This window comes from Hipposideros armiger, unplaced genomic scaffold (genome assembly GCF_001890085.2).
Source record: "Hipposideros armiger isolate ML-2016 unplaced genomic scaffold, ASM189008v1 scaffold_683, whole genome shotgun sequence".
Classification (NCBI taxonomy): domain Eukaryota; kingdom Metazoa; phylum Chordata; class Mammalia; order Chiroptera; family Hipposideridae; genus Hipposideros; species Hipposideros armiger.
Genome location: NW_017732033.1, coordinates 328940 through 355080, shown reverse-complemented (window position 1 = coordinate 355080; position 26141 = coordinate 328940). Strand labels below are relative to the sequence as shown.

The following is a 26141-nucleotide window of genomic DNA, read 5'->3' as shown; positions in this document are numbered from 1 at the left end:
TAATCATAGAGGATTTTTTGCTTGTACATCTTGAAGATAATGTGAACATAGGATTTTAAAGAACTGTTCAACAAACTAGATGGTTCCTAATTTTTAAGTCACGGTTACTACCTTAAAATATGGAATCAATTTGTTAACGAAAAAACATCCAGCGTGAGAGAAAGCTTATGAAAGTTTATTTGAGCTAAACTGACAACAATTGCTGGGAGGCAGTCTCACAAGATTGAGAAAATGCTCTGCAAAATGACGGGTTGGCAACTTATTTTATACATTAGAATCAATGGAGGAGGGTTACTTGAAATCCATTGGTTGTAGACTAAGGGAGTGGAAGAAAGCAAAGCGGGGAAATCTCTGGAATTGGGTAAAAAGTAAAATGGAGAGACACACATTTCTTTTACATTGGTGGGTACAGGACAGTTAATAGCGTTTTACAGCACACAGAGATAGTATTTGGGGAACAAGATAACAATGAGGGATTTTGTAGTTTCCTGCTCTGGTGTGGTGGGTTGTGCCCCCTGGGGGGTCCAGAAAAAGGGATTACTTTTACCAAGGGTATGTTAGATTAGATGCAAAAAGACTATGGATAGGCTCTTTAAAGGTCAAGATTGACCTTTGTGAAGGAAGCTACAGGCCAAGGATGTGACTTCCCGCCATGGCCCACCTTTGTTAGGAATTTTTATGTTCACGCCATCCTCTGCAGTTATTTTCAGTCTCCTGAGCTTGTCAGGTTTAACATGTGACCCCTTTTCTGTCCACAAATTGTAGTTCTCATCTTGATAATACTCCTAGGAGACTTAATTTGCATAAATGTTTTGTTGAGGGTTGGATCCCTGAGATAGGAAAGATTCTATAATGGTTCTTTCTACGGGCAAGTGTCTTCTTCCAATATCTTGCTTCATGTAGTTAATTAACTCTGACTACACAGAGAGTGTCACTGTTTCATTGTGAGCCAGCATGTACTGAGGTCTGCAGGTCAGAAGCTCTGACCTTTCCTGGGATTAACCCTCTGGCAATAGTCAGTTGTTCCCCTCTGAGCATTGGTGAAATGTGGAGTCTTAGGACCTGCTTAGCTTGATGTGGCTGAGGAAACGGTGGGATGGGCTCATGCATATGAAAGCAATTCGAAAACCCTCCAATATGATGCCAGTGTGGATTATTAGTACTCGAGATTGTGGCTAGTGCTGTGGTCTTAGCTATGTCTAGGTCTCATCTTTGTCACAGAAATTTGGGGCTTTAGATTAGATCTGTGTGGTCTAATTTTGTACTCATTAATTACTCACATAAGAGGCTATTTTAATTTACATTAAAATTAAGTAAAATGTAAGATTCCATTTTTCAATCATGCTGGTGACATTTCAAGTACTCAACAGCCGTATATGGCTAGTGGCTACCGTATTTGACAACACAGATAAAGAATGTTTCTGTCATTGTGTAAAGCTCTACTGGACAACCCTGGACTCAATTATCTATCAGGTTTTTTCCAGTCTGAGATTGTGTAGACTTCAACAAAGTGGCTTGCTCAATCCTTAAGGAAAATTAATTTTGCTTTTAACACCAACCCCCCCCCACCACCACCCATATCAGGGACTTGGATGTGCAGAAATTTTTACTCCTTGTTGCCCTGGTGGCTGAGGCCTTCCTATGGCATCTTGTCCAATTGGTTTCTTAGAAGAGCTAAGTTAGTTGTAGAATGATACATTCTGAAGTCCTCAAATAGTTTTATCTAGTTTGTATTTATAATATACAGTTCTGCCAAGATAGAATTTTTGTCTTTTACTAAACCTGTGGGTCTTCCTTTTCAGAAACAACTGGTTGTCATTTTCCATGAACATGAGGCAGCATAGGTTAGGTATGAGGCCCAGGTGGATACAGGTATGAGAAGTAGTTATTTAGGCATGGGTATGTGATCTGGAGATTAGAAATAGCTATGTGAGAATTGACATCAGATCCCTTTTAGGACTGAGAGCAGGGGTGAATATGAGTATTGTACTAGGGTTAATAGACTGGAGATTCAAGCTAGGAAGAAATGAAATAGGTAAAAAGCAAGAATAAAGCTAGGTCCCACAGTTCAGTCTGTTCAGATATATTTAGTCCCTATGTCACATTTCAGTGAGGCCTTCCTGAGACACTCATAAGAAATTGAACACCCTGCCCGTAGCACTCGCGGGCCCCTTGGTCAGCTCTGTATTTTTCCATAGCACTTATACTATCTAGCACATTCTGTATTTACTTAGTTTTTGTTTATTGTCTATCTTTCCCTGAACAAGAGCATAAGCTCCGTGAGCACAAGGATTCTTATCTGTTTTGTTCAGTACTGCTTTGGCATATAGTACTTTCAAGATATACTGGGGGTGCCAAAAAAATGTACACATTTTAAGAGATGTTATTTATGTATTACTTTTTGAAGTTGAATTGAGTTATGGTTGCAATGTGTAGTATGATGTTTGCTTAAAAGATGGTGTTAATCAAATGAATGTTCTAGCGTCATTCGTTGTATTTCAATTTTAATACAGTTTTTTTCCTTTCTTACAATGTGTACACATTTTTTTGGCACCCCCTGTATTTATTGGATGAATGAAAATTGCAAATCCACATGGTTTCAGTGCGATCGGGAGGCAGAGGTTGCTTGGAGGGCTAGTGGCGTATAGATGGCGATAAGGAAGTAATGGATGCAGGCAGGCATGGGGTCCGGCCTACATGGGCAGAAAAGGGGTCAGGGAACAGGTGTCTGGGCCCTGTGCTCAGAAGAGTCCCATAGAACTTGAAGATTTTGCACTAGAAAACAGCTAACCCTGGCTTTGCAGAGTTAAGATCGAGAGATAAGATGTTTCTGAGAGTGAGCTTCAGGATCAAGCTGGCCTTGAATGGCCAAGGAGAAAACTCTTGAGTCAAATGGCCATTAGATTAGGGCTCCTTGCAACTTTTTATCTGGAGCCAAGGTCGGTGAGAGGCTAAAGGTTTATATTCATGCTCTGGGTGAGACAGGACTGGGGCAGAGTCAGGCTGCCCTTTCCAGAGTGTGTGAAGTTATAGCAAATGCTTAGTTCTCAAGAGCAGACCCAAGAATGGGAGAGAACCTTACACCACTCCCATCTCTGCTAGGTGTCTGATCAGATTGAGAGTTAGCGATACTGAGAATACGAAAAGTATAAGGTGGTAGCAATCATCACTTCAACAAAGTCACAACTGTCTGGAGCAGTGCTTCTCAAACTTCACTGTACATATAAATCCCCTGGGGAGCAGGTTAAAATGAAGATATTGATTTAGGATTCTGAGGTAGGGCCCAAGTTCTAACAAGAACAAATGCTGCTGCTGTTCATTCAGGAACTACACTTTAAGTAGCAAGGCTTTATTAAAGAGAGAAACTAAATATTAGTCATTGGTATCAGTTGCCTTTATTAAAAATGTTTTTAGGGCTGGCCGAGTGGCGCATTGGTTAAGAGCTGGCTTGGGACGCCAGAGGGCCCCGGTTCAGATCCCACGTATGAGGGCCAGTGACACTGCCCTCTACAGCTAAGATGCTGAACAATAGCTCAACCTGGAGCTGGGCTGCCGTGAGTCACCGGCGACGGCGTAGGCTGCAGCCCCTGTGGCAGTGGGTTGACATGGGCTACCGTGTGTAGCCAGCAGCCAGCATGAGCGGCCAGCAGCCAGCGGGAGCGGCCGTCCAGAAGCTGGCAACTGATCTGCCTCGCCCGGGAAGAGCACAATGATGGTGCCAACTTGGGCCAGTGAAGCAACGTCCTCCACAACTAGACTGAAGAACAAAAGGACAGCAACTTGTCTGTTCCCCTTCCCCCAATTCCCCAGTGCTGTTCCCCTCCCCCAATTCCCCAATAAAAATCTTAAAAAAAAAATGTTTTTAAATCCCCCTTGGATAGGCACTGTCCAATGACAGGTGAGGCATTGTCATTTAAGGATGTTCTGATAGACACATGTTTTTCATTTTAGTTGAAATAGTTTTTTGAGAGACATTAAGCAAGCATTAAGAAAATCAGCCTTTCCCAATGTTGGTTTTCTATAGTGGAACACTTGTCAGCACCATTGTCAGGTGGCTTTCAACTGCTAGGCTCCCTGAGGTCATTGACTCCGCCAAGCCTTAGCAGACTATTGTGTCGGTCCCTCACATGTGAGAGGTGGTTGTAACCCCAGTCCAGGCCCCTAATGAGACCAGCACATATACACATATACACTGTGCTGGTCTTATCAGGATCCTGGACTAGGGTTAGGAAAGTCTGTTCTTGGGGTGTGGAGAAGCTGGCAGTGCTTGACTCACTCTGAAGGTCCACTGTGCTTTTTAAAAAAGTCGCTGTGCTGGAAGATTTAATGGGGGGAAAAAAGGGAGACCTGAAACCATGGACATTTTGGAATTATGTCTCACATAAATAGATGATCTTATGTGCATCTTTCCTTCCTGCCACATTGTAAGATAGAAAGTTGAGTCTGTGTGGAATGCAGTCAGTCTGTCCTGCAGTTTGAGGATGTCGCCATGGCCAGGTGGTGCTATTGGTCTCATACTACAATTCCATGGTGCCCACATCCCTGAAACCTTCTTCCCACTTTTCTCCCCTAGACAGCTTTTCAAGGGTCTTAAGAAAATTTCAGTTTTTATAGGAAATTTTCACCACTCTCTCTCCCTTCTGCCCATCATTCCAAACCTGAAATCATTGCCCATCCTCCGTGGCCTAATGGCCAGTACTGAATTACAGCCAGTTCTCATTATTTATAGTAGTTAAGTTCTATAAAGTTCCTGCAAACACTGAATTAGCAAATTTTGAATCATTGCTCCTAGGGGAAATACAGGGTTCAGTTCCTATGAGCCTCTGGTCAACATTTTCATTAACCAATCAATACATATCCTTGTTTTATTCATATTTCTGTTTAAAGACAACTTATTTGATATATATTATTGATTCATTAACAGTGAACCCACAGCCAGCATCACTATAACTCATGCCCCAACAAAGCTTATCTGACAAGTATCTTCTCCACACATTCTAACCTTGGTGCGCTTAAGAACATTAGACAGCAGTTCAGCACTAAGCTTGGGGGCCATTTTAAATAGCAGAATCATCAACAAAAAGCCCCCAAATTAAAAAAACATGGCACTAAATTGTCCACAAAAGGACACTTTTTTACAGTATGAGAACTGAAACAAGACAGAGCATCATCTTGTTAGACTTCAGCTGGGAACGTGTGTATGTTGCATGACTAACATTTTTTTGCTGCTCTGTTGTGGATGATTACAAAAGTGCTGAGGAATATTGATTTTGAAGTTACATATAAGTTTTGCCAAGTAGGCAAATTGACAAATATGAAATTCACGAATAATAATGATCAACTGTATCTAATAGACTAAACATTGGTATATGGACCACCACAGCAGGGGCAGGAAAGAAAAAATAAATGTTTTTCTTCCCTCAAAGAATTTGATATTTGAAATTTCAAGAAAAGCACTGAAGTAATCAGTCTGGGCATAATTAGGACTTTGGTGGACTTCTTGCTCTCATTTTAAGGTACAAAATGGTTTTCATGTCAAATCATAAGGAGAGAAGATTCTCTCCTCAGAGCCTGGGCTTCCAAAGCCCTGAACTGGATGTGCCCGGGACACCCTGTGCTGCTTTTCTCAGACTTAGTTCTCTGTGCTGTGATGGCTTGTTCTTTGCTGACCACACACTGAGATGAGCTGATCTTCAGGTCAGAGATTGTGTTTCGTATTCACTGTTATATCTACCAAGGCTGATATATAGTAGGTGCTTGATAAGTATCTGTCAAAAGACTAACCTTGGACCTGAGCACTTGATCTATAAGGCAGCAGCTCATTCTAATTGCTTCTGGTCCTGGTCCATAATCCCTTGTCCACAATTCTGAAATTCAGAAAGTTCTGAAAGCCAAAGTATTTTCAGGGCAATTGGCAGCAAAGCCTGACTGACCTGAACTCATCTGGTGACCTGAGGCTATTTTCAATCTTCATCCTACTTGGGATAGCTAACCATACATCTTGCTACAGAAATATTAGTGTATTTGATTACAGGTTGCCACTGGGGGTGTTAGGTAATGTATGGTATACTATATATTCAGAATTACCTTTCTGAAATGCAAAACAAACCAACTGGAATTTGAAACTTCTAGGACCAAGGTTTTCAGATAAAGCGTTGCTGACCTAAAGTAGAATTTAGGGATTTTTTTGTAAATGTTTTATTTGAGGAAATTGACATTTATTTAGAAGTAAATTAGCCAGAGGCATAAATAGTTATAGTCTCTGGCTTGATGAGAGGAAAATGAAGTGACATAATCTGATGGCATAACTCTTGAGGGGACAGCATGTATAGCCCCAGGGTAAGTTTGAAGCATGCTGAGAATAGCTCTTTTATGAATAGGAAGCTTAGATAATAAAAGTGAAAGAGTTGATTAATGAGTTTATCACAAATATAAAAAAAATGTTTGAGTATTATACCTATACATGCATAGATCTGTCGGTACATGGGTGGAATTTATTAGAAAAAGAGATCCCGTAAATTTCAGAATTTATTTGAAAAGTGTGACCATAATTTCCAAATCAACTGTCATTGCACAGAGAAATGTGTTGGTAAACATACATTTCTGTTAAAAAAAAAAATCAAAGGTCAAAATCAAAGCAAAAGAATCCTAAGTGACTGAAGTTAACCAAAAAAAATTTTTCCATCTAGTTCTCTTGTAATAATAATAATAATAATAATAATAATAATAATAATAATAAACCCGAAGACTTGATCTAGTTGTCTTCTCCCTGAGGGAAAAGTTTTTTTTTTTTACTGTGTAAATTTTAATTGGAATTGCAAATATAGAATGGGGTCTAATAAACCTTTATGCTCATTTTTAAAAAATTATCTGTTTTGAGGAAGTAAGCTTTATAATATACAAATTAGATAAAATTGCTCACTTTGAGTAAAATATTTATATGAGTGGTATAAAGACTCCTGATGACTCGTTTTCAGGTTTTTGATAGGGAAGGTGAAGTATTTGAGGCTTGGAAACAGTATTAAAAGAAAAATAATAGAAATTTTTATTTTATACTTAGTTCAGAAAGTATTAAGGTTGATCTGTAGATCAAGTGTCCTGGTGGGGAAAATGATACTTGAAACGACTGACAGACAGTACTTTCAGCAATATCTCAGGAATAACCTTCACAGCAGTGAACATTTCAGAGAACAACTTTCTGAAAGAGATGACTAATGGATCATTCTCTAGGCATATTTTGAGATGCTCTTTGTGTTTGGTAGAAACATGCCATGCCTTTTAAAAGAAGTTGGAGATGGAAAGTGTTGTGTTAGAAGTCCTGACGTTTGCCCAGCGAATGTCAGAGCTGTGTCTGGGATCTTGTGCACTCTCAGGATACATCCCTCCTCTCTGGGCGCATCTCCTCCAGAGCAATGTTCAGAAGCCTGAGACTTTTTTTCCAAGACTCATGTTTGGTTTTTTTTGTTTGTTTTTTTTTAAGCTAATCTTTGTTGAAGCACAGATTATAATAAGTATACAGCCATTTTAGCGCTGTATATAACTGTAGTCATACAGTGAGTACTCTTTGTGTATAGCTTCATTCATTCAATGTTATTTTTGTGAGAAGTCTAAGTCAGTATCAATTTTTAAAAGTCTCTTTGGGGTACCTTTAGATAACTCTCCGGGCGAATAGCCTGGCAGCACTAAATCCTGAAGAGGAGCATAGCTGGTGATGTAGCCATGTGAGGGGTATGAGGTGGGTGCAGGGGAGCTTGTGTATTATAGGGGGACATATTTCTGGGGCACTTTCCTTTTTGTCTCTGCCAGCCAGTGCTAAGATACTGTGCTGGGGCACAGCGCTCTCTGGTGCAACTGGAACATCTGCGGTTGTCAAGGACCTGAATGCTGAATGCTGGAGCTCCTGGGTCTGGCTCCCCTACAGAGTGAAGACAAGTTAAATAGCTGCCTTGTTCTGTCAGTGGGCTTTACTAATTGACACAGCGTGGAGTTGTTGTGTTGTGTAAGAATACAGGCAGGCACAGCAGGCCAGCCCCTGGAGATGGCCACTTAGCATTGTGACTGGCCCTTCTGAGGAAGTGTCATTCCCATAGTTGTGTTACATCATGTTGTCCTGGCTTCCTCCCTGGGGAAGCAAAGGTTCCAGACTTCCTTTAGAAAGCATATTAACCGTGCTTCAGAGTGAATGGAAAGATGCAGAGCTTATGTGTTATGTCAGACATTTAATAATTCCAGAAAACCCAAACAAGTGAGCTGGCAGTTGTGCTGCTGTCATTCATTTTGCAGAATAGGATTGTAATTAAGAAACCACAGAATGGTTCTAGTTTAACTGATTCATGCCATTGCAATATGCATTTAAGAAGACGTTTCAACGTTGTGGGTGAATATTCTGAGTTTTCAGAGTTTTTGACTTCCATCATAACCTGGAGAGCTGCACAGTGCAGTGTGTACATGTGGTAAACACACCAACACTTGAGTATTTCCTGTTTCAGGATTGTGAAAGCAGCATAGCACACAGACTTTATATTTTGTAACCAAGAAAAATTTTAGCGTTTAGAACAAGCATACAAAGAAACATTAAATTACTTGATCCCGTCTTTCTCATAGTATGCCAGGAAATTTGGAAGCAGTCATTTTCATTCTGCTTTCAAGGAAAGTGGAGACAAAAGGGACATATTTGAAAATTGAGCCAGAATTTCTACTTTTTAGAGTATAATAATGTTTTGATACAAGAAGTTGAAGAATAAAGGCCAGTGCATCCCAGCTGGTGATCCTTGGCACTCTAAATGGGTTTCAGGGGAATGGAGATATTGGCACCCTGGCCTTCAGAATGACAGGTAGGCCAGCCAGGTCAGTCGGTTCCCCCTTGTGCCATGCCAGGCAAATACCGTTTTTTTGTGTGTCTCATGACATGAAACAGCTTGGAAAGCATTGCTTTAAATAGACTGTTCTTGCAAGCTTCCTTGAGGCTGAGCACTGAATGAGTAGGTGACAACACAGAAAACTTAGGGGAAGAACGTTCCAGAAAGAGGGAATAACAAGTGCAAAGGCCTTGAGGTGAGAATGCATCATTGTGTCCTTGGGATGGAAAGAGGATAGTGAGTGGAGCCTGGAGCACAGTTACCTAGCCACGAGTGGCGGTTGTCCCCACTGAGAGGTGGACACAGCTCTGACAAGATCTTCTGGGGCCTGATCCTTAGTGGGGGAGTTTGGATTTTATTCTGAGTGTTCTGGGAAGCCATTGCAGGTTTTTAAACATGGGAACATCATGATCATAACAGAAATGTAAAACCCTAACGTTTTAGACTCACAGAGGAATTAGAAACAGAATGGCCCATTCTCTACATTTTATTATGTGAGGGAAACTTTTCTGTGCCTTGCTGTTATTAATAGTTTTGGTTGTGTCATTTTTTCATTTGTAAAATTGGGAATTTGTATGAAACGTTTTCTAATTTATGTTCAGCTCTAAAGATCTTGACCCCTATATAGCCCTCTCCATTAGTCTCCCAGAGCTGTTGTAACAAATGACCACAAACTGGGTGGCTTAAAACAGTAGAAATTTATTCTCTCGCAGCTCTGGAGGCCAGAAGGCCAAAACCAAGGTATTAGCAGGGCTGGTTCCTTCTGGAGGCTTAAGGACAATCTGTTCCCTGCCTTTCTCTGAGCTTCTAGTGGCTGCTGGCAATCATTGACATTCCTTAGCTTGTAGACTTTTCACTCTGATATCTGCCACCATCATCACTTGGCCTTCTCTGTCTCTGTGTCCCTGTGTCTTCCCATGGTATTGTTTTTTTTAAGTCTCAGAGACAACTTTTTCTTTCTTGCTTGCTTATACACAATCTATAGCATCTTTATGTTAAAAAGGATTTAACTAAAACATTTTAATAGCAACATTTACATTTTACGTTATTCCTTAACGTAAAATACCAAGAATCTTTTAATTTTAAACATGGAATACAACTTAACATTGATATAATTGGGAATAAAAATTTTTATTCACATGGTATTCTTATAAGTGATTTAGGATCTGTGTGTTATTCCTCCCGGGACCGTGATCTCACAGTCGCAGAAGAATGGAGAGGCAGATCAGAGAGGCTAGGTTTAAGCAGAAGCAGTTTTATTGTAAAAAGCAAGAGAACAGCTCTCTGGAGAGAGGGGGGATCCGAAAATGGAATGCCCCCTGAGCTAGTCTACACTGGGGACTATATCTGTCCTTGAGCCTGTGATTTTTGCAACATTTTGCTGTAACCTGACATTTTGAAACATTTTGCTGTAGCTTGATTGGCCCCCTTTACCTGGACTGTTAGTTTTATAGGATTTTGCAGTTCTGCAGTTTGGTTATCTCTCCACCCAGCTCCCTCCCCCGCACCTCCCCATTAGCTATTCCTCTGCCCTGAAGCAGTCCCCCGACCTTTCCCATGCCTGTATCCTCCACTGTGGCCCTGTCCCTATCTATCTGTTTTTCTGCCTCATAAGGACACTGGTCCCCCTGAGTCATTGGATTTGGGGTCTACCCTAACCCAGTATGACCTCAACTGGATTGTATCTGCAAAGACCTTATTTTCAAGTAAGGTCATATTGAAAGGTTCTTGAACATATTTTTGTGGGGACACAATTCAGCCCACAATACCTTCCTTCTGCTATCATCTTCATAGTAATGCCTCCTTCACTTAGTTTCATGGAATCCAATCAGCCATTTCATCTGAACAGTTAACAGGTCAAAATACTACACCTTTGTTATTAAGCGATACTGTATGTCCTTTTCACATAGATGAAATGTAGAAATAATGTCAGAATTGTTTAAGTCTGACATACCCAAAATGTCGAACTTCATGGAATAACTTTAGAGTAGAAAATGGATTGAAAAGACCTGTCTGGACTTTTAAGTTCCCATTTTCCCATATTCTTTTCTGTCCTGCAAAGGTTTTTTTTTTTGTTTGTTTGTTTTTGCTTTAGTGGTTTTTTGGTTGTTTTTTAACTTAACCAACTATTTGGTTTCACTCAAATTACTTATTTATTCCTTGCTTTAAACCAGAAATTATTTATAGTGTGTGTGTGTGTGTGTGTGTGTGTGTGTGTGTGTGTGTGAAACAAGATGTGATTAAAGGTTGGGGGGGGGGTAAAAAAGGAAAAAAAAAAGTAGCAACAAAATGAAATAGGGAGGAGCTCTAGGTATATTCCATCATGCCAGGTAGGTCACAGGTTTGAATTTCCTAACAGCCAGTTATGGAAAGGAAGATGTTTAGGTAGCACAGATCCAAGAGTTTCTTGGGGCTGTTTTTCAGATTGGCTCTGAACACCAGCTTTGGAGATTAAATGAAGCACACTTCAGCAAATGCAGTTCTGTTGAAATGGAGGGGAGTAGAGAGAAATGTGGCAAATTTATGAGACACGTTTCCATCTTTGCTAATTTGATTTGCTCTGGCAAATGCAGAACAATTTGAAAACTTCATGGATTGTATTTCTTTCAGACAGTTCTTTATGAACATCGTACCTTTCTCAACCTATTTATCACCCTCACCCTTTCACTTCTGAGATAGATGTCAGTGACAAGGCAAGTGATAGGTTCTCTAGATTTGGATAAACCTTTGTTCGCCTACCTGAGGCACCCTCTTTAATATGTAGGATTGCCGTAGTAATTTTTTTTTTTTACATAAAGTCTTTGCTCTAAAAAATACGAGGTCAAACAGTTAACTTCGTGAACTCATCCTAGAAAAAGTGCTACATACCTCATTGCTGAATATCACTACGGTCACCTTCAAAGTACTCCCTTTGGGAAGCTATGCACTGATTGCAGCGCCTAGTCCACCCTTTAAAGCGATTTTGGGACTCTTTTTCTGGAATGGCCATCAGAGCTGTTGTCATATTAGCCTTGATATCCTGAATGTCATCAAAATGTCTTCCTTTCAATATTTCCTTTATCTTTGGGTAAAGAGAAAGAAGTCATTGGAGGCCAGATCAGGTGAGTAGGGAGGGTGTTCCAATACAGTTGTTTACTGGCTAGAAATTCCCTCACAGTGTCGTGTGAGCTGGTGCATTTTCATGATGCAAGAGCCATGAATTGTTGGCAAAAAGTTCAGGTGATGTAACTTTTTCACGCAGCCTTTTCAGCACTTCCAAATAGTAAATTGGTTAACTGTTTGTCCAGTTGGTACAAATTCATAATGAATAATCCCTCTGATGTCAAAAAAGGTTAGAAACATTATTGCAACAAGTTCAGGAACTTAATTGTCAGACCTTCATATGTGTATATGTGCACTAATGCATGTGTATGTGTGGGCATTAATGTATTATGTGGGTGTCTGTGTATGTGTGTATAGGTTTGTTATCTGCACACTTTTCTCAAAAGTAACTGCTGGAGCTGGAATCCCTTTCCTTGCCCTTAGTGCTGCTGCTTTCACCCCTGATGAGCTGGAGAGGAGCTTTTCATATATGAATTTTTAAACATTTAGCCTAGCTGTTTATCATTTGAAATTTAGAATAAATGATTATATAATTGTGAACCAGCAGAAAAGTGTGTGAGTTTACAGACATACTAACATTATGAAAAATAAGACATTTTTTGCTTGGAGGACTTTAGAGTTGTCTCTGGGTTAACGTGACAACTTTATGTGCCCGTGGGTCAGTTTTCTCATTTACCAGTAAGAATACTAGTACCTATTTAATAGGATTGCTGTTAGTTCTGAATGAATTAACCAAATCATGTAAGATACTTAGAACTGAGCCTGTCACAGAGGCAGTAGTTGGGAAGTATGAGCTGTCTCTATGAACTGATGCTGACAAGGAAGCTTTGTCCCATTATGTAGCATTCAAGAAGACTTTACAGTAGTTGTTGGCCATAATTTGACTATGTTATTGAAAGGCATTTAAATATTTTATTCCCCTTTTTTTGTCTAGTCCAGTGTATCAACTATATATTAATGAGCTAATGAGCATGTATTTTTATTCTCTATTTGAAGACTGGAATCCAAATGATGGTAGTCAAAACACAAAAATATTTACTAGGGCCGACTGAGTGGCTTAGTTGGTTAAGAGTTAGCTTAAGAGCATGAGCTCTCAGCAACAGTGCCAACGGTTCGATTGCCAAATGAGCCAGTGACGCTGCGCCTGAGCTGAGCTGCTGCTGAGCTGCTAACAGGTGGCAGGATGGCTCAGCTGGTGAGAACACATGCTCCTAACAACAACACTGCCTGTTCGAAGGTGAGCTATGCCCACCGGCAACTAAGACTGAACTCGGCACCATGAGCTGAGCTGCCACCCAGATGGCTCTGTGGGTAGAGCATGCTCTCTTAACAATAAGCTTGCTGGTTCGATTCCTGCATGGGATGGTGCCTACGCCCACCCGCAACTAAGATTGAACATAGTACCTTGAGCTTAGAGGCCGTGAGCTGCTGACAGGCAGCCAGTTGGTGACTGGCACCCTCCATAACTAAGATTGAAGAACAACAACTTGGCTGGTCCCCCTCCCCAATTCTTCAACACTGTTCCCCTCCCCCAAGCCCCCAAATAGGAAAAAAAAATTTGCTAATGATCAAACCACTTAATAAATTTAGTCTCAATTCTAACATACGAGGTCTGACAATTAAGTTCATGAACTTGTTGCAACGATGTTGCTAACCTTTTTTGATATCAGAGGGATTATTCATTATGAATTTGTACCAACTGGACAAATAGCTAACCAATTTACTATTTAGAAGTGCTAAAAGAGCTGTGTGAAAAAGTTACACCACCTGAACTTTTTGCCAACAATTCATGGCTCTTGCATCACGACAATGCACCAGCTCAGATGGCACTGTGTGTGACGGAGATTTTAGCCAGTAAACAAATAACTGTATTGGAACACCCTCCCTCCTCACCTGATCTGGCCCCCAGTGACTTCTTTCTTTACCCAAAGATAAAGGAAATATTGAAAGGAAGACATTTTGATGACATTCAGGACATCAAGGGTAATATGACAACAGCTCTGATGGCCATTCCAGAAAAAGAGTTCCAAAACTCCTTTGAAGGGTGGGCTAGGCATTGGCATCTGTGCATAGCTTCCCAAGGGGATTTCTTTGAAGGTGACCATAGCGATATTCAGCAATGAGGTATGTAGCATTTTTTCTAGGATGAGTTCATGAACTTAATTGTCAGCCCTGGTATCATTTCCTTCCTAGCATCTTTCCCATGCATCCTGCCAGTATTTTTGTTGTTTGACCTCTTGTTGATTGTTGGTATTGTGCAGTGCAAATAAATTGCAAATTGAGCAAGAGATCAATGATTTCACAAAGGCCATAGAGGTAATATGGGAAATCTGCTTGAACCACACACAGAAACACGGACAGTGAGGCTTGGAAATGTGGGATTAGTTAATAGTTGAAGAGGAAAACTACAGTCAAGTGACATTAGCGGGAAGTCTTTATTTTGGACATCCAAGGATTGACTTGAATATCACATGACTGAGAGCCCTTAAGATAACTGATGATGTCCTGGATGATTATTTGTAAAATTCCTCTATGATTTTGCTATAAAAGACCAATCTGAAGTGATGAGTGTTATATGATGCTATAACGTAATTTTGTTAGAACAATTACAATTACAGCTGCAATTAATATTTGATTCATTCTTTGTTCATCTTGAGAATTAGTGCATAGCTACAATTATAACGTACATATTAACAGTCAAATATTTTATAAACTTATTTGTGTAGTTTGTAATTTTGTTTCGAGGTGAAATTTTAACCTTTTTTTAATCACTATTTACTATTAAATTTTGGCCTCTACTTTATGGTCTTAATTATCCTCCATTAATGAGCATCTCCACTATCGATTTATTTCAGCTGCAGGGATTTACTATGTTGGAGAGTGTCCCCTCAAAATTTATGTCCTTTCCAGAACTTCAGATGTGACCTTATTTGGAAATAGGGTTGTTGTAGATGTCATTAATTGTTAAGATGAGGTCTTACTATTACCAACCTCGGGATCTTAGGCTCTCTGTGTAGTAGAAATTGACAAGAAGCCAATCCAAAAACTCATAGACAATGGGGCTTATGCTGGAGCACAAGGGAGACAGCGTGGAAGGGTAAGTCCTCCAGAAGTCCTTCAGGGAGCCACTGGGGGCGTTATGTGGGGCAGAGTGAGGGAGGGCTTGATATCAGCTGGGGTGAGCCTCTTCTTTCTTCCTGGTTATGGTGCTTGTGCAGGTGCAGTAGATGCCAGGGTCCTGAAGCATGCGCATGCTCAGTAGGCCCAGGATGCTGCGCTGTTCAGTACCGCCACTCCAGGAAGGTCATATGGCGGTCAACTCAGAGCTGTGTGCACATGTGGATGTGGGGGTTGCCTGACTTGATGAAGTTTGCAAGTGGAAAGTTGCTTATTCAGGCTGTGGGAAGTAGCTGAGCCGGGTGGTGCGGGATCTGGAAGATAAGGGAGTGAAGCTGAGTCCCGTCCCTAGTCTGTCCCAATACTAGAGTAGGATGGCCCCTTAATCTGGTATGACTGGTTTCCTTATAAGGAGAGGAGACACAGAGACACATCAGTGAAGAAACAAACACACAAAGAGGATGCCATGTCATGACAGAGGCAGAGCTTTCTGGATTGGGGGCAACACCAGAAGCTAAGAGAAAGGCATGGAACAGAATCTTCTCTCAGAGCTCTCAGAAGGAAACAACCCTGTCGGCACCTTGATTTTGGATTTCTAGCCTCCAGGACTGTGAGAGAATAAATTTCTGTTGCTTTAAGCCACCAGTTTGTGGTAGTTTGTTATGGCAGCCCTAGGAAACTAATAGAGTTTTCAAAAAATTATTATACTGATTCATGGACTAGATTTTATTTTTCATAGCCCAGGCCCGCCACAGAATGGTATTAAGTGAAGTTGGAAATAGAGTGAAAAGTTATTTCATTGGCCCAAACTTAATATGACTTAAACAACTCTTAATCTTGCAGTATTTTCTATAGTAAATTAGTATAATAGTTTCTTGTTCAAAGAGATCAATTGTTTCTATTAATGACTAGGCCGAAAATGGTTTTCACTATTACAAAATAATGACAGACAATTCTGTGTTCATCTGTACATCAGTTGGTATTTACTTTTCATGGCAACTATCAGAGAAGAATTTCACTAGCAGCTTCTACTTAAAGTATTACCTTTTAGGCCAGGCTATATAAGTGTGTTTTGGACAAGGGATTTTGAAGTTTGGAACTGGTTCTTTCCAATAGGGAGGAATTATGACTATATGTCATTTTCATCAATCCCCTTTAAAAAGAAGTTTGTTCCCAGATAGGACCTGAGAGAGTGTGTGTGTGTGTGTGTGTGTGTGTGTGTGTGTGTGTGTGTGTGTGTGTGTCCTTTGAAACTAAAAGGTCAAGTCAGTGTATTCCATCATCCAGTATGGAATGTTTCTTGAATTGCCTCACTGGTGTCCTGTGCTACATTATCAGTTGCTGACTCCAGTGTCAGTTTGTCATGGCTTGTGGGTTGGCCGACTTTGGTAGAGGAAATGAAACCTAGTCAGTTACTATGAGATTTATAGTAGACCTGCTATTGCAGGAAGTGGTGAAAAGTTGATTAATAGTTTGAGACAAAACTCTACAGCAAGAAACAGGATGTATGCTTTCTATTTATAACCAGTTTTCTTTTTTTCTACATTTCAGAACTCCTTGTGCATGTTGTTTTGGCTGTTTCATAAGGCCATGGATCCTTATTTTTTTTCTCCTAAATTCGGTCACCAAATGTAAAATAATTGAGGAAATTGTATATAAGCTCAGCCATGGTACAGGCATGCACTTTCAGCTCTTACTCTTTCATAATAGTTTTATTTACAGTAACTTGTCAGAAAGCAGTCTTAAGTTTCTTTTTTCTAAATAGGATACTGTTTCACATATACAAAGAAAATTTTAAGTTATGTAGTAAGATTACATTTCCAAAAACTTTCTAAGAAAAGCCTGTTTTGAGTATAATTTTATTAAAATAGGACAATATGATTCAATTGTCATGTCTCTTTTAAATGCTAAATATCTTTAATCTGTAATAAATACATGCTTAACAGGTAGGTGTTCTTCACTTAGATATAAAATATATACTATAAGTACAACTAGTAATTCAGCATATGTGTTCATTGAGATATATCAGAATGTACCTGGTTTTTGTAGGCATTGTGGTTAACTAATCATGTCATTTGACAAGACTTTTTGACATGAATTAGCCTGGTCTGAGTGTGACAGTGAAAACCCACTAACTACTTTAAATGAGGTGCTTTCTGAAATGGAAAGGCTATTACAGAGTTTGGCTCTAGAATTTACAAGGAGTGGCAGACTTAGAACCAACTCTAATTATACCAGCAGTTGGAAGAACAAGAAAGCTACTCTTTCATGGATTAATTTTTTCTCCAAAGGAATAATTTTCTTTTTTATGAACAGTGCTTGCTAAGTTATCTGTGTAAATAGGTGAATAGAACTATCATATCTCAGACTATTAGGTCACTTTTTACACCAATGATGTTTTGAAATTCTTAATCACTTTTTATCCTAGCATTCTTTGGGGAAGAAAGTTCAGAATGCTTTTTCCATAAACTTAATGTTTTTATCAGATCTTTAATATTAATTTAGGGAACTGGCCAACTTGAGGCAGTAAAAGTAGAATAATAAGAAATAGAGATGTGTCCATGTGGTGAATAAAAAATGAACATGTAATTCATTTTTCACATATATTATAAAATTGGATACTTTAAACATAATGTAGTGCTAAAAGTGAGAAACAAACTTTCCCCTGAAGGATAAAAATTCGTATCAGCTGGTAACAGGCACAAGTACCTGTCTGTTTGGACATGGCTTATCCTTGTCCCTTTCCTGCCTATTAGAGTTGACACTTTTTAGTCCCATATGTAGGGAATGTTTTCTGAAGAGAGCCAGGATTACAGGTAAGTTTGAAATTCCAAATTTATACTGTTATAAATGACAGATATAACATTTTTATAGTAGACAGTAATAAAGATCAAAATAGTTTTAACTTGAGGTCTTGACATATCTACTGTAGTATTTGCTAATATCCACCAAAATAATCCATTTTCCCCCTCCTATTCTAAACCTCTGTAGTTAAAACTTAGATGTATATGCTTCATTTAAGATTGGTAAGCTAAAATTGTAAGCTAAGATTGGTAAGATTGGCATAGCTTCTTTGGAGAATTCTGGACCTTGTGTAAGTCAGAACTTGATCATTTTGAAGATGTTGAATAGACCTCAAACTGAGTGAAGAATGTGGTCTTAGGAGGTGGAACTTTTCAGAGCCTGGATATTCATGGGAGGCTCTATGGTGATGTAGGAAGAGCACTAGAGCTCTGAGGCATGGGGTCCAGTCTTGATTTCCCCTGTTTGCTGGGCGGACTGCAGCAGTTTTCTTAATCCCTCCAAGTTTCTGTTTCATCATCTGTGATGGGATAAAATGAGACTGTTTCATGGGGTTGTCGTTAGGAGCAAGTGCAATGATATTTGTAAAACATCGTCCTTCATTTATTGTCTAAAGGATTTGTCATGGCTATTAAAAATGTGAGATGTGTAGTTACTATAGTAAAAGCTTTTATTTAAATTTTTTATTTCTAATATTATAATTTAATAAGAGGCATTGTCTTTTTTCCCAAGTTCATTGCTCTTTATCTCTTAAAGCTGTGTGTCACTACACAGAGAGGACCTCCTTCAGTGAGAAAGATGGCAGTGAACTGGTTCCTAGGCTGACAGAGCCTTGGGGCAGAGTTGTTTTAAACTGGCCCACTAGCTTTGACTGAATCCTTTATCACTGGTAGTCAAGATTTCAAAATATATGGTGAACATCATCGACAACTATCTTGAACATGGATGTAAATGATATTGCAACCATCTTATTCCATAACTATGCTTTTAAGGATGTCTCAGACTGACCAGAGTTCATCCAGTTTTTAGCCCTTTGGGAAATTATTAACTGACTTCACCTGATTTCATCTTAGTTTTCCTCTTTATCCTAGCCACCTTTCCTTTTCTAAGCTCTAGAAATTTCAGCACTGAAACTCAGGGTTTTCCTCGCTTAAGAGAAAGTTGCCCATCAATGATAGCTGTTGCCCTTTTCCCATTCACCCCACTGTACTTCCCACCCACCCTTGGACACTGACTCCAGTAAAGCTTCAGGGTCCTGATTACACTTGTGGAGAGGTAGAGAGGGGTGGCATGCCTGTGCAAAGTCATTATTACGCTAAATACTTTGAAACAAAAGGGTCTTAGATATATGTAGACACTTAGATGAAAATGACCATCTTTGTTCAGTATTTCCCATCACAGCATCCATTCACATCAGCTCTATTAAAATAAAGCCTCATTCTCCTAATATGGGATGGATTACACTTTTACAAATGAATTTATCTTGTAAACTCACTCTTATCCAGTTTGTCTCAAAGCCACTAACTGTTTTATACACTCATTTAATCTTTGAGTTAGGGACACGTAGAAGCCATGGCAGTGTGCTGACCATTTTTACTCACTGCTGCCTTTTCTTAGTTGTCACATCAGATTTTCCTCTATAGAATAGTAAAGACATAGTTTTTGGAGAACTGCAGTATGTTTTATGTTGCTTCTTTCAAACACAAAAACCAAACAATTACATCAAAGTTAATGTTAAAGTTTATTCAATATAATGTAATGTTACAAATTTAGAAAAATATCCTCTGAAATTACATGAAATGGTTTTCTGATAAAAATAGAAAGTACTTAACATTGCTGCTCTCTAACATTGCTTATTTTTTCTATTTTGTACATTTAAAACTTTTGAATAGGTATTACGTTCACATAGGTTTAAAAATAAACAATATATCTGGGTTAGCTCATGAGATGCTTTATTCCTTATGCAGCTGTAGACTGTTCCTTTGTCATCATTATTCAGTTGGTCCCATATTGATGGACATTTGATTGTTTCCCACTTTTGAGTATTAAAAACAATGCCATAGTACAAAAAATAAAAACAAAAAACAACAACCACCTTGGGCCTGTGTCATGTAGCATATGTGTTTAATTTTCCAGATGTGGTATTGCTGGATCAAGGGTATGTTCATTTTCACTTTTGAAAGTTATTGATAAGTGTTCCTTCATATGGGGTTGTTTCTATTTAATCTCTTACCACCAGTGTATGAAAGGAGCATTCCCCCCCCCCCAGCCTTGCTAGCAGTGTTATCAGATGTTTGGATTTTTGCCAATTTGATAAATGAAAAATATATCTCAATATGACTTCAATTTGTATTTGTCTTATATGACTGAAGTTGAATATGTTTTCATATATTTAATAGGCATTTGTATTTCCTTTTGTGAGAATTGTATGCTTATGTCTTTTGCCCATTTTTCTGATGGGTTGTTATATCCATTTCTAAGAACTCTTTTGGGGAAATTAGGCCTTGCTCTGTGATAGAAATTGCGGGTATTTTTCTCAATTTTGCATTATTAGCCTTTTGACTTTACTCATGATGACTTTTTTGCCCTACAGAAGTTGTTGGGCTTTTTTAGTTGAATTTATCAGTCTTTTCTTTTGTGACTACTGGCTTTTGAGTCATAGTTAGAAAGCCTCCCTCATTCTAGTATCATAAAGGAAATCTCCTATGCTTCCTTGTAATACTTTACCAGCTTCAGTTTTTACATTTACTTGTATATCTTTTATCTGTTTTGGGATTTATCCTGGTGCGTCACATAAAGTATGGATCCAATTTTATTTTGTTATTTCTTTAAGCTGTGTACCCTGTTGTCCCCAGACCAATTAATGAATAGTCCTAATATTTCTTCTTAAAATGTTTTTCAAGGTCCAAAAAGTTGGCGGCTCTTGCAGAAGCCTTGAAAGAAGTGTCCTTGACAAAGACCCAGCTGGGGTTAGAACTAGAAGAGCTGGAAGCAGCAGCACTTCTCGTCCAGGAGGAAGAAGCTGTATTGACAGCAGCCCATTCCACTTCCAGGCAGCAGACACTTCCCTCCGGTTCTGAGGCAGGTGATTTGGAGGAACCAGACAGCACCCTGCCATCTGAGACTGAAGACTCAGGTTCAGAACAAGAGGAGCTCAAAGGTGGTGAATCCAAGACAGTAAATTCCTTGCGAGGTCCCTTTCTAGAGGAAAGCAGTGCCCTGCATATTAACAACGATGGGGTGTGCAGGAAGTTGGGCCTCCAGAGGTCTGATGCTAGTCAGGAAAAGCCACTGGCCTCTGCCTGGGCTCCTGGAGGGTCTCGGCCTCTGATAGAGGAGCTTGGAGAACACTGAAGACTGCAGTTCAGATTCCCAAACCTGGAAACCACAGCAGTATATAGGACAGATGACTGGCAGACTCCAAATGATTGACTCTGAGTGGCTTTATTCATTGTTGAGAATGATGTCAGGTTTTATTTACTGACAGAATTCTTTGTTTTTACTTTGTACTTGTTCTTAGTGTATACAACATTGTTTTTCAATAAGGTAATGTTGATACCTTTTAGTTTCCTTGTTGCAACTTTAAAAATAAAGTTCTAAAGTATTTTTACCAAAATGTAATTAATATTTAATTAATTATTAATAATGAATTAATGATTAATATTTGAAGATGAATTCAGCCAGAATTTCTAAAACGTAGCACCCATAATATTTTTAATAGCTCTATCAAGGCATACTTGACATACACATATTTAGAGTGTACAATGTGATAAGTGTTGATGTACATGTATGTAGCACTTTTTCTAGGATGAGTTCTCAAACTTGTCAGACATCCAAATTAAATCATGCACCAGATTAAATCATCACTGCACTGCAATCAAGATAGTGTACTTACCATCATGTCCAGTGTCCTCATGCTCCTTTGTTATCCCTCTCCCACTGCCCACCCCACATGCTACCCATTACCGTTCCCCAGGCAAGCATTGATTTGCTCTCTGTCACTATAAATAAACTTGCATTTCCTAGAATCTGATACTGAATCATGTAATATGTACTCTTTTTTATCAGTCTTATTTCACTCAGCATAATTATTTAGAGGTGAATTGATGTAACATGTATCAAGAGGTTTTTGTTGTTTAATTTTTATTTTTTTCCATACCTGAGTAATAATTCAGTGAGTAGATTTATCCAGTCACCTATTGATGGACATGTTGGTTGTTTCCAAATTTTGGCTGTTACAAATAAAGCTGTTATGAATATTTGTGTGCAAGCTTTTATGTGTACATATGCTTTTATTTCTCTTAGGTAAATCTAGGAGTGGTATGACTGAGACATTGTGGTAGGTGTATGAGTAACGGTTTAAAAAACTGCCAACCTGTTTTCCAAAGTGGCTATACCATTTTACATTCCCACCAGTGTTGTGTATGACAGTTCTAGCTCTTTCACATTCTTGTCATCACTTGGATGGTCAGTTTTAAAAACATTTACCACTTTAATAGGCGTGAAGTGGTATCTCATTGTGGTATTAATTTGCATTTTTTAAGACTTACAGTACTGTGCATCTTTTCGTTTTCATATTTGTCATCTTTGGTGAGGTGTCTGTTCAAATCTCTTGCCACCATAAACATGTATTGCTTTTATTTAAAATTAGTTAAAAAGAAAGATAAAAGAAACATGTCCAGTCCCTGGGAATTGACATTAACCTTTCTGTCTATACGCAGCAGCCTTACCCCACAACTGTCCTTTAGTTTGTCACTATCGTTTGTCATGTGACAGTCAATCCATGCCTGCTGAGTGTGCAGTAAAGTACTAAGGCAAAGTCAGTCTTTGAGAGCCTTATAATCTTGATGATGGAGACATATCTTGAACTGTTGGAAAAGCATTTAATTTCAAATTATTTTAAAAGCAAATAAATACCAATTGACCATGGCTTTCTCCATTTCTTATGTCACTATTGATGAAAACTGCTATTCTAGTATAAACATTAATGCTCTTCTTTTATTAATGCATGTGCATATAGAACATGATCACCTGTTAAAAAAACCCCAAAAAACGACAGCTTTGTTTTTTGACAATTTCAGAATAAGGAACTTTGGCTTTTTTTTTTTTTTAAGATTTTAATTTGGGAATTGGGGGGATGGGAACAGTGCTGGGGAATTGGGGGAAGAGGAACAGACAAAGTTGCTGTCGTTTTGTTCTTCAGTCTAGTTGTGGAGGACGTTGCTTCACTGGCCCAAGCTGGCACCATCATTGAGCTCTTCCCAGGCGAGGCAGATCAGTCACCGGCTTCTGGACGGCAGCTCACTGCGGCTGCTGGCCACTCACTGGCTGCTGGCCGCTCACACTGGCTGCTGGCTACATACGGTAGCCCATGGCAACCCACTGCAGCAGGCGCTGTGGCCTATGCCGTCGCCGGCCACTCACGGGCAGCCCAGCTCCAGGTTGAGCTGTTGTTCAGCATCTTAGCTGTGGAGGGCAGTGTCACTGGCCCTCATGTGGGATCCGAACCGGGGCCCTCTGGCGTCCCAAGCCAGTTCTTAATCATCGCGCTGCTCAGCCAGCCCAGAACTTTGGCTTTTTATTCCTTCTGAAAAACTACGTTTTTCTTGCTATGCCATTGACTGGATTTGTATAACTTCAGCTCCTCAGATATAAAAACAAGGACAAGGTCTTCATTTAAAAACCATTTCCTAATTTTACATTTTAAAAGTTAATATTCAAAAAGAAAAACCTCTTAACCCCTAAACCCTAACCACATCATCAGTAATCTGATTTAATACAAGTCTATAAATAAATTTGTTGTTTCTCCTCAAAAAAACACTTAAGTAACTTTTCTACAATTATTGTTTAAAAATTTGCCTACAAAATTAAAGTATCAGCCATTTTTCCCCTGTAACATATGGCGCTGAAGTTCCCATATCAACGTAATTCTGTGAGCACGCTGGCTTAGAATCTTCTTAATCACTCTTCCCTTCTCCTTGGTAATGTCTGTACTCTGGCTTCAGCTCCCATGTGTTTTTGTGGATCCCTTTTACATTTTAAATACCACTTTCTTGTAAGATTTCCTTCAGGTGCATCACAGGCTGTTTGGTGATGTCCACCAAGTCCTTCAGATTATAATACTGGTGTTTCTCAAAAGCTGAAACAGCATATCTAAAACATATTATTTATCAGCCTGAGCTTGTTTTCCATCTTCTTTCTCCTTTCATATTCAGTATTGTATTGATGATTGGCCACAGGTTTGTAATTGGTTGTCACAACTTTGTCTAGTTGCTGTGATAGCCTTACAGGTTTGGAAGATTCTTCTATTTGCAATCTCTTTAATCTCATGTAGTTTTCACTAGCAGCAGGTCAGCATTCAGCTGTTTGTACCACTATTCCTTCCAATGAAAGCTTATCCGATGAGCTCTCAGTAAACGCTGTTAATGTTTGTCCTCAACACTTTGCAAGACAAATGGATGTTCTCTAGGAGCACTGACTAAAGCTGGTTTTCCGCCAATATCATGAATATTTTCAAGATCCTCATTCAGATTAAATGATGCCTGGGTCCTTCCTTGATTCTTGGCAATCCGCAGTTTCCCAACCTTACCTCTGCCAGGGGCTTTCGCCCACTGCTCTGACAAATATTTAGGAACCTTGACCAGCCACTCTCTGGTATTCTGTTTGGCGTCAGTCAGGTGAGTTTTCCCATGCTCAGCCATGGGTCTGTCACCAGAGGAGACGTGCAACCCAGAGCAGCAGCTTTGGGAGCTGGAGAGCTGCAGGGAGAGTATCTGGAGCCTGGGCAAGCATGGCCTCCCACCACCAACTAAAGTACTGGCGTCCAGCTGCCCATTGTTTTTTTTAAACTAGGTTGTTTGTTTTCTTATTGTTGGGTTTTGAGAGTTCTTTTTAAATTCTGGATACAAGTCTTCAATATGCGTCATCTTTGCATGTCTTGTAATCTTTGATTAGATGACACATTGTGAATTTTATCTTGTTGGATACTGGATATGTATTCTTAAAAGTATTCTTTAGCTTTGTTTTCTAAGTTGTTTAAGTAACTTAGAAATAGTTTGATCTTTATGGGTCTCGCTTTTCTAATTTATTAGGCAGGTCTGGAAGAGTGCTCAGTCTAGGATGAACAATTTCACAGTACTAAGGAAGATTTTCCCATGCCCCATGAATTCTGAGTTTTCCAGTCTGACTGATGGAAATAGATTACCTGTGTGAGTGCTTAGTGCTGCCCCCTGTAATCCTTTCCAATGATTATTCCCCAGCCTTATTAACATGCTGTCATCAGTAGGTACTCTCTTAAATACTAAAAGGAGACCCTCTCTAGATATCTTGGGTTCTCTGCAGCACTGTCTTCTCTGGTACTCAGTGCTGCAATCTCTAGCTGCCTTGGTCTCATCAGTTAATTCTCTGTATCTTTGAGTTTGTTTCTGTTTTGTTTCTTCTTTTAATTTGTTATTTAGATTGCCACATATAAGTGAAGTCATGCAATATTTACCTGTTTCTGTCTGATTTATTTCACTTAGCATAGGTCCATCCATATGGGAAGATTTCACTCCTTTTAATGGCTGACTGCTACTCCATTGTACATATGTACATCTTTATCCATTCATCTACCAATGGACACTTAAGTTGCTTCCATCTCTTGGCTATTGTAAGTAATTTTGCCATGAACATAGGGATGCATATGTCTTTCCAAATTAGTGTTTTGGGTTTCTTCGGATAAATACTTAGAGGTGGAATTGCTGGGTCCTTTTTTGTCCCTTGTTATAGCCTTTGTTTGAAAGTCTATTTTGTCTGTTGTAAGTATTGCTACTCCAGCTTGTTGTTGTTTTTGTTTCATTTCCATTCGCACAGAATATCTTTTTTTATCCCTTTACTTTCAGTCTTTGTGTGTTTTTTGATCTGAAGTGGGTCTCTTATAGGCAGCATATGTAAGGGTTTTGTTTTCTTATTCATTCAGCCACCCTGTGTCTTTTGATTGGAGCAGTTAATCCATTTACATTTAGTTATTGATAGGTATGTAGTTATTGCCATTTTATTCATATTTTAAGGAGTTTTGTTTGTTTTCTCCTCCAGCACCTTCCCCTCCTCTCCTCCTCCTCCTCCTCCCCCGGCCTTTCTTCTTATTCTCCCTTTAACATTTATTGTAATACTGTTTGGGTGGTGATGAATTGCCTTTAGATTTTTTGTTTCTGGGGAGCTCTTTATCTGTCCTTCAATTCTAAATGATAGCCTTGCTGGGTAGAGTAATCTTTTTTTTTTTTT

The 26141-nt window shown here is 39.3% G+C and overlaps 1 protein-coding gene and 1 pseudogene across 2 annotated transcripts in view; one reads left to right on the top strand and one right to left on the bottom strand.

Annotated features, from left to right (window-relative positions):
- SHQ1 (SHQ1, H/ACA ribonucleoprotein assembly factor) overlaps positions 1-22332 on the top strand; it is a 131811-nt gene extending 109479 nt beyond the window's left edge. The window contains exon 11 of one of the 2 annotated variants that reach the window (XM_019626550.1): positions 20783-22332. In XM_019626550.1, the coding sequence (XP_019482095.1) occupies positions 20783-21233 (451 nt within the window). In that variant the 3' untranslated portion in view covers positions 21234-22332. The remainder of the gene's footprint in view (positions 1-20782) is intronic. The other variant, XM_019626551.1, reaches the window with a different exon arrangement.
- Positions 22333-23836: 1504 nt separating this feature from the next.
- LOC109372997 (general transcription factor IIF subunit 2 pseudogene) lies at positions 23837-24580 on the bottom strand (annotated as a pseudogene).
- Between the last annotated feature and the right edge of the window lie 1561 nt (positions 24581-26141).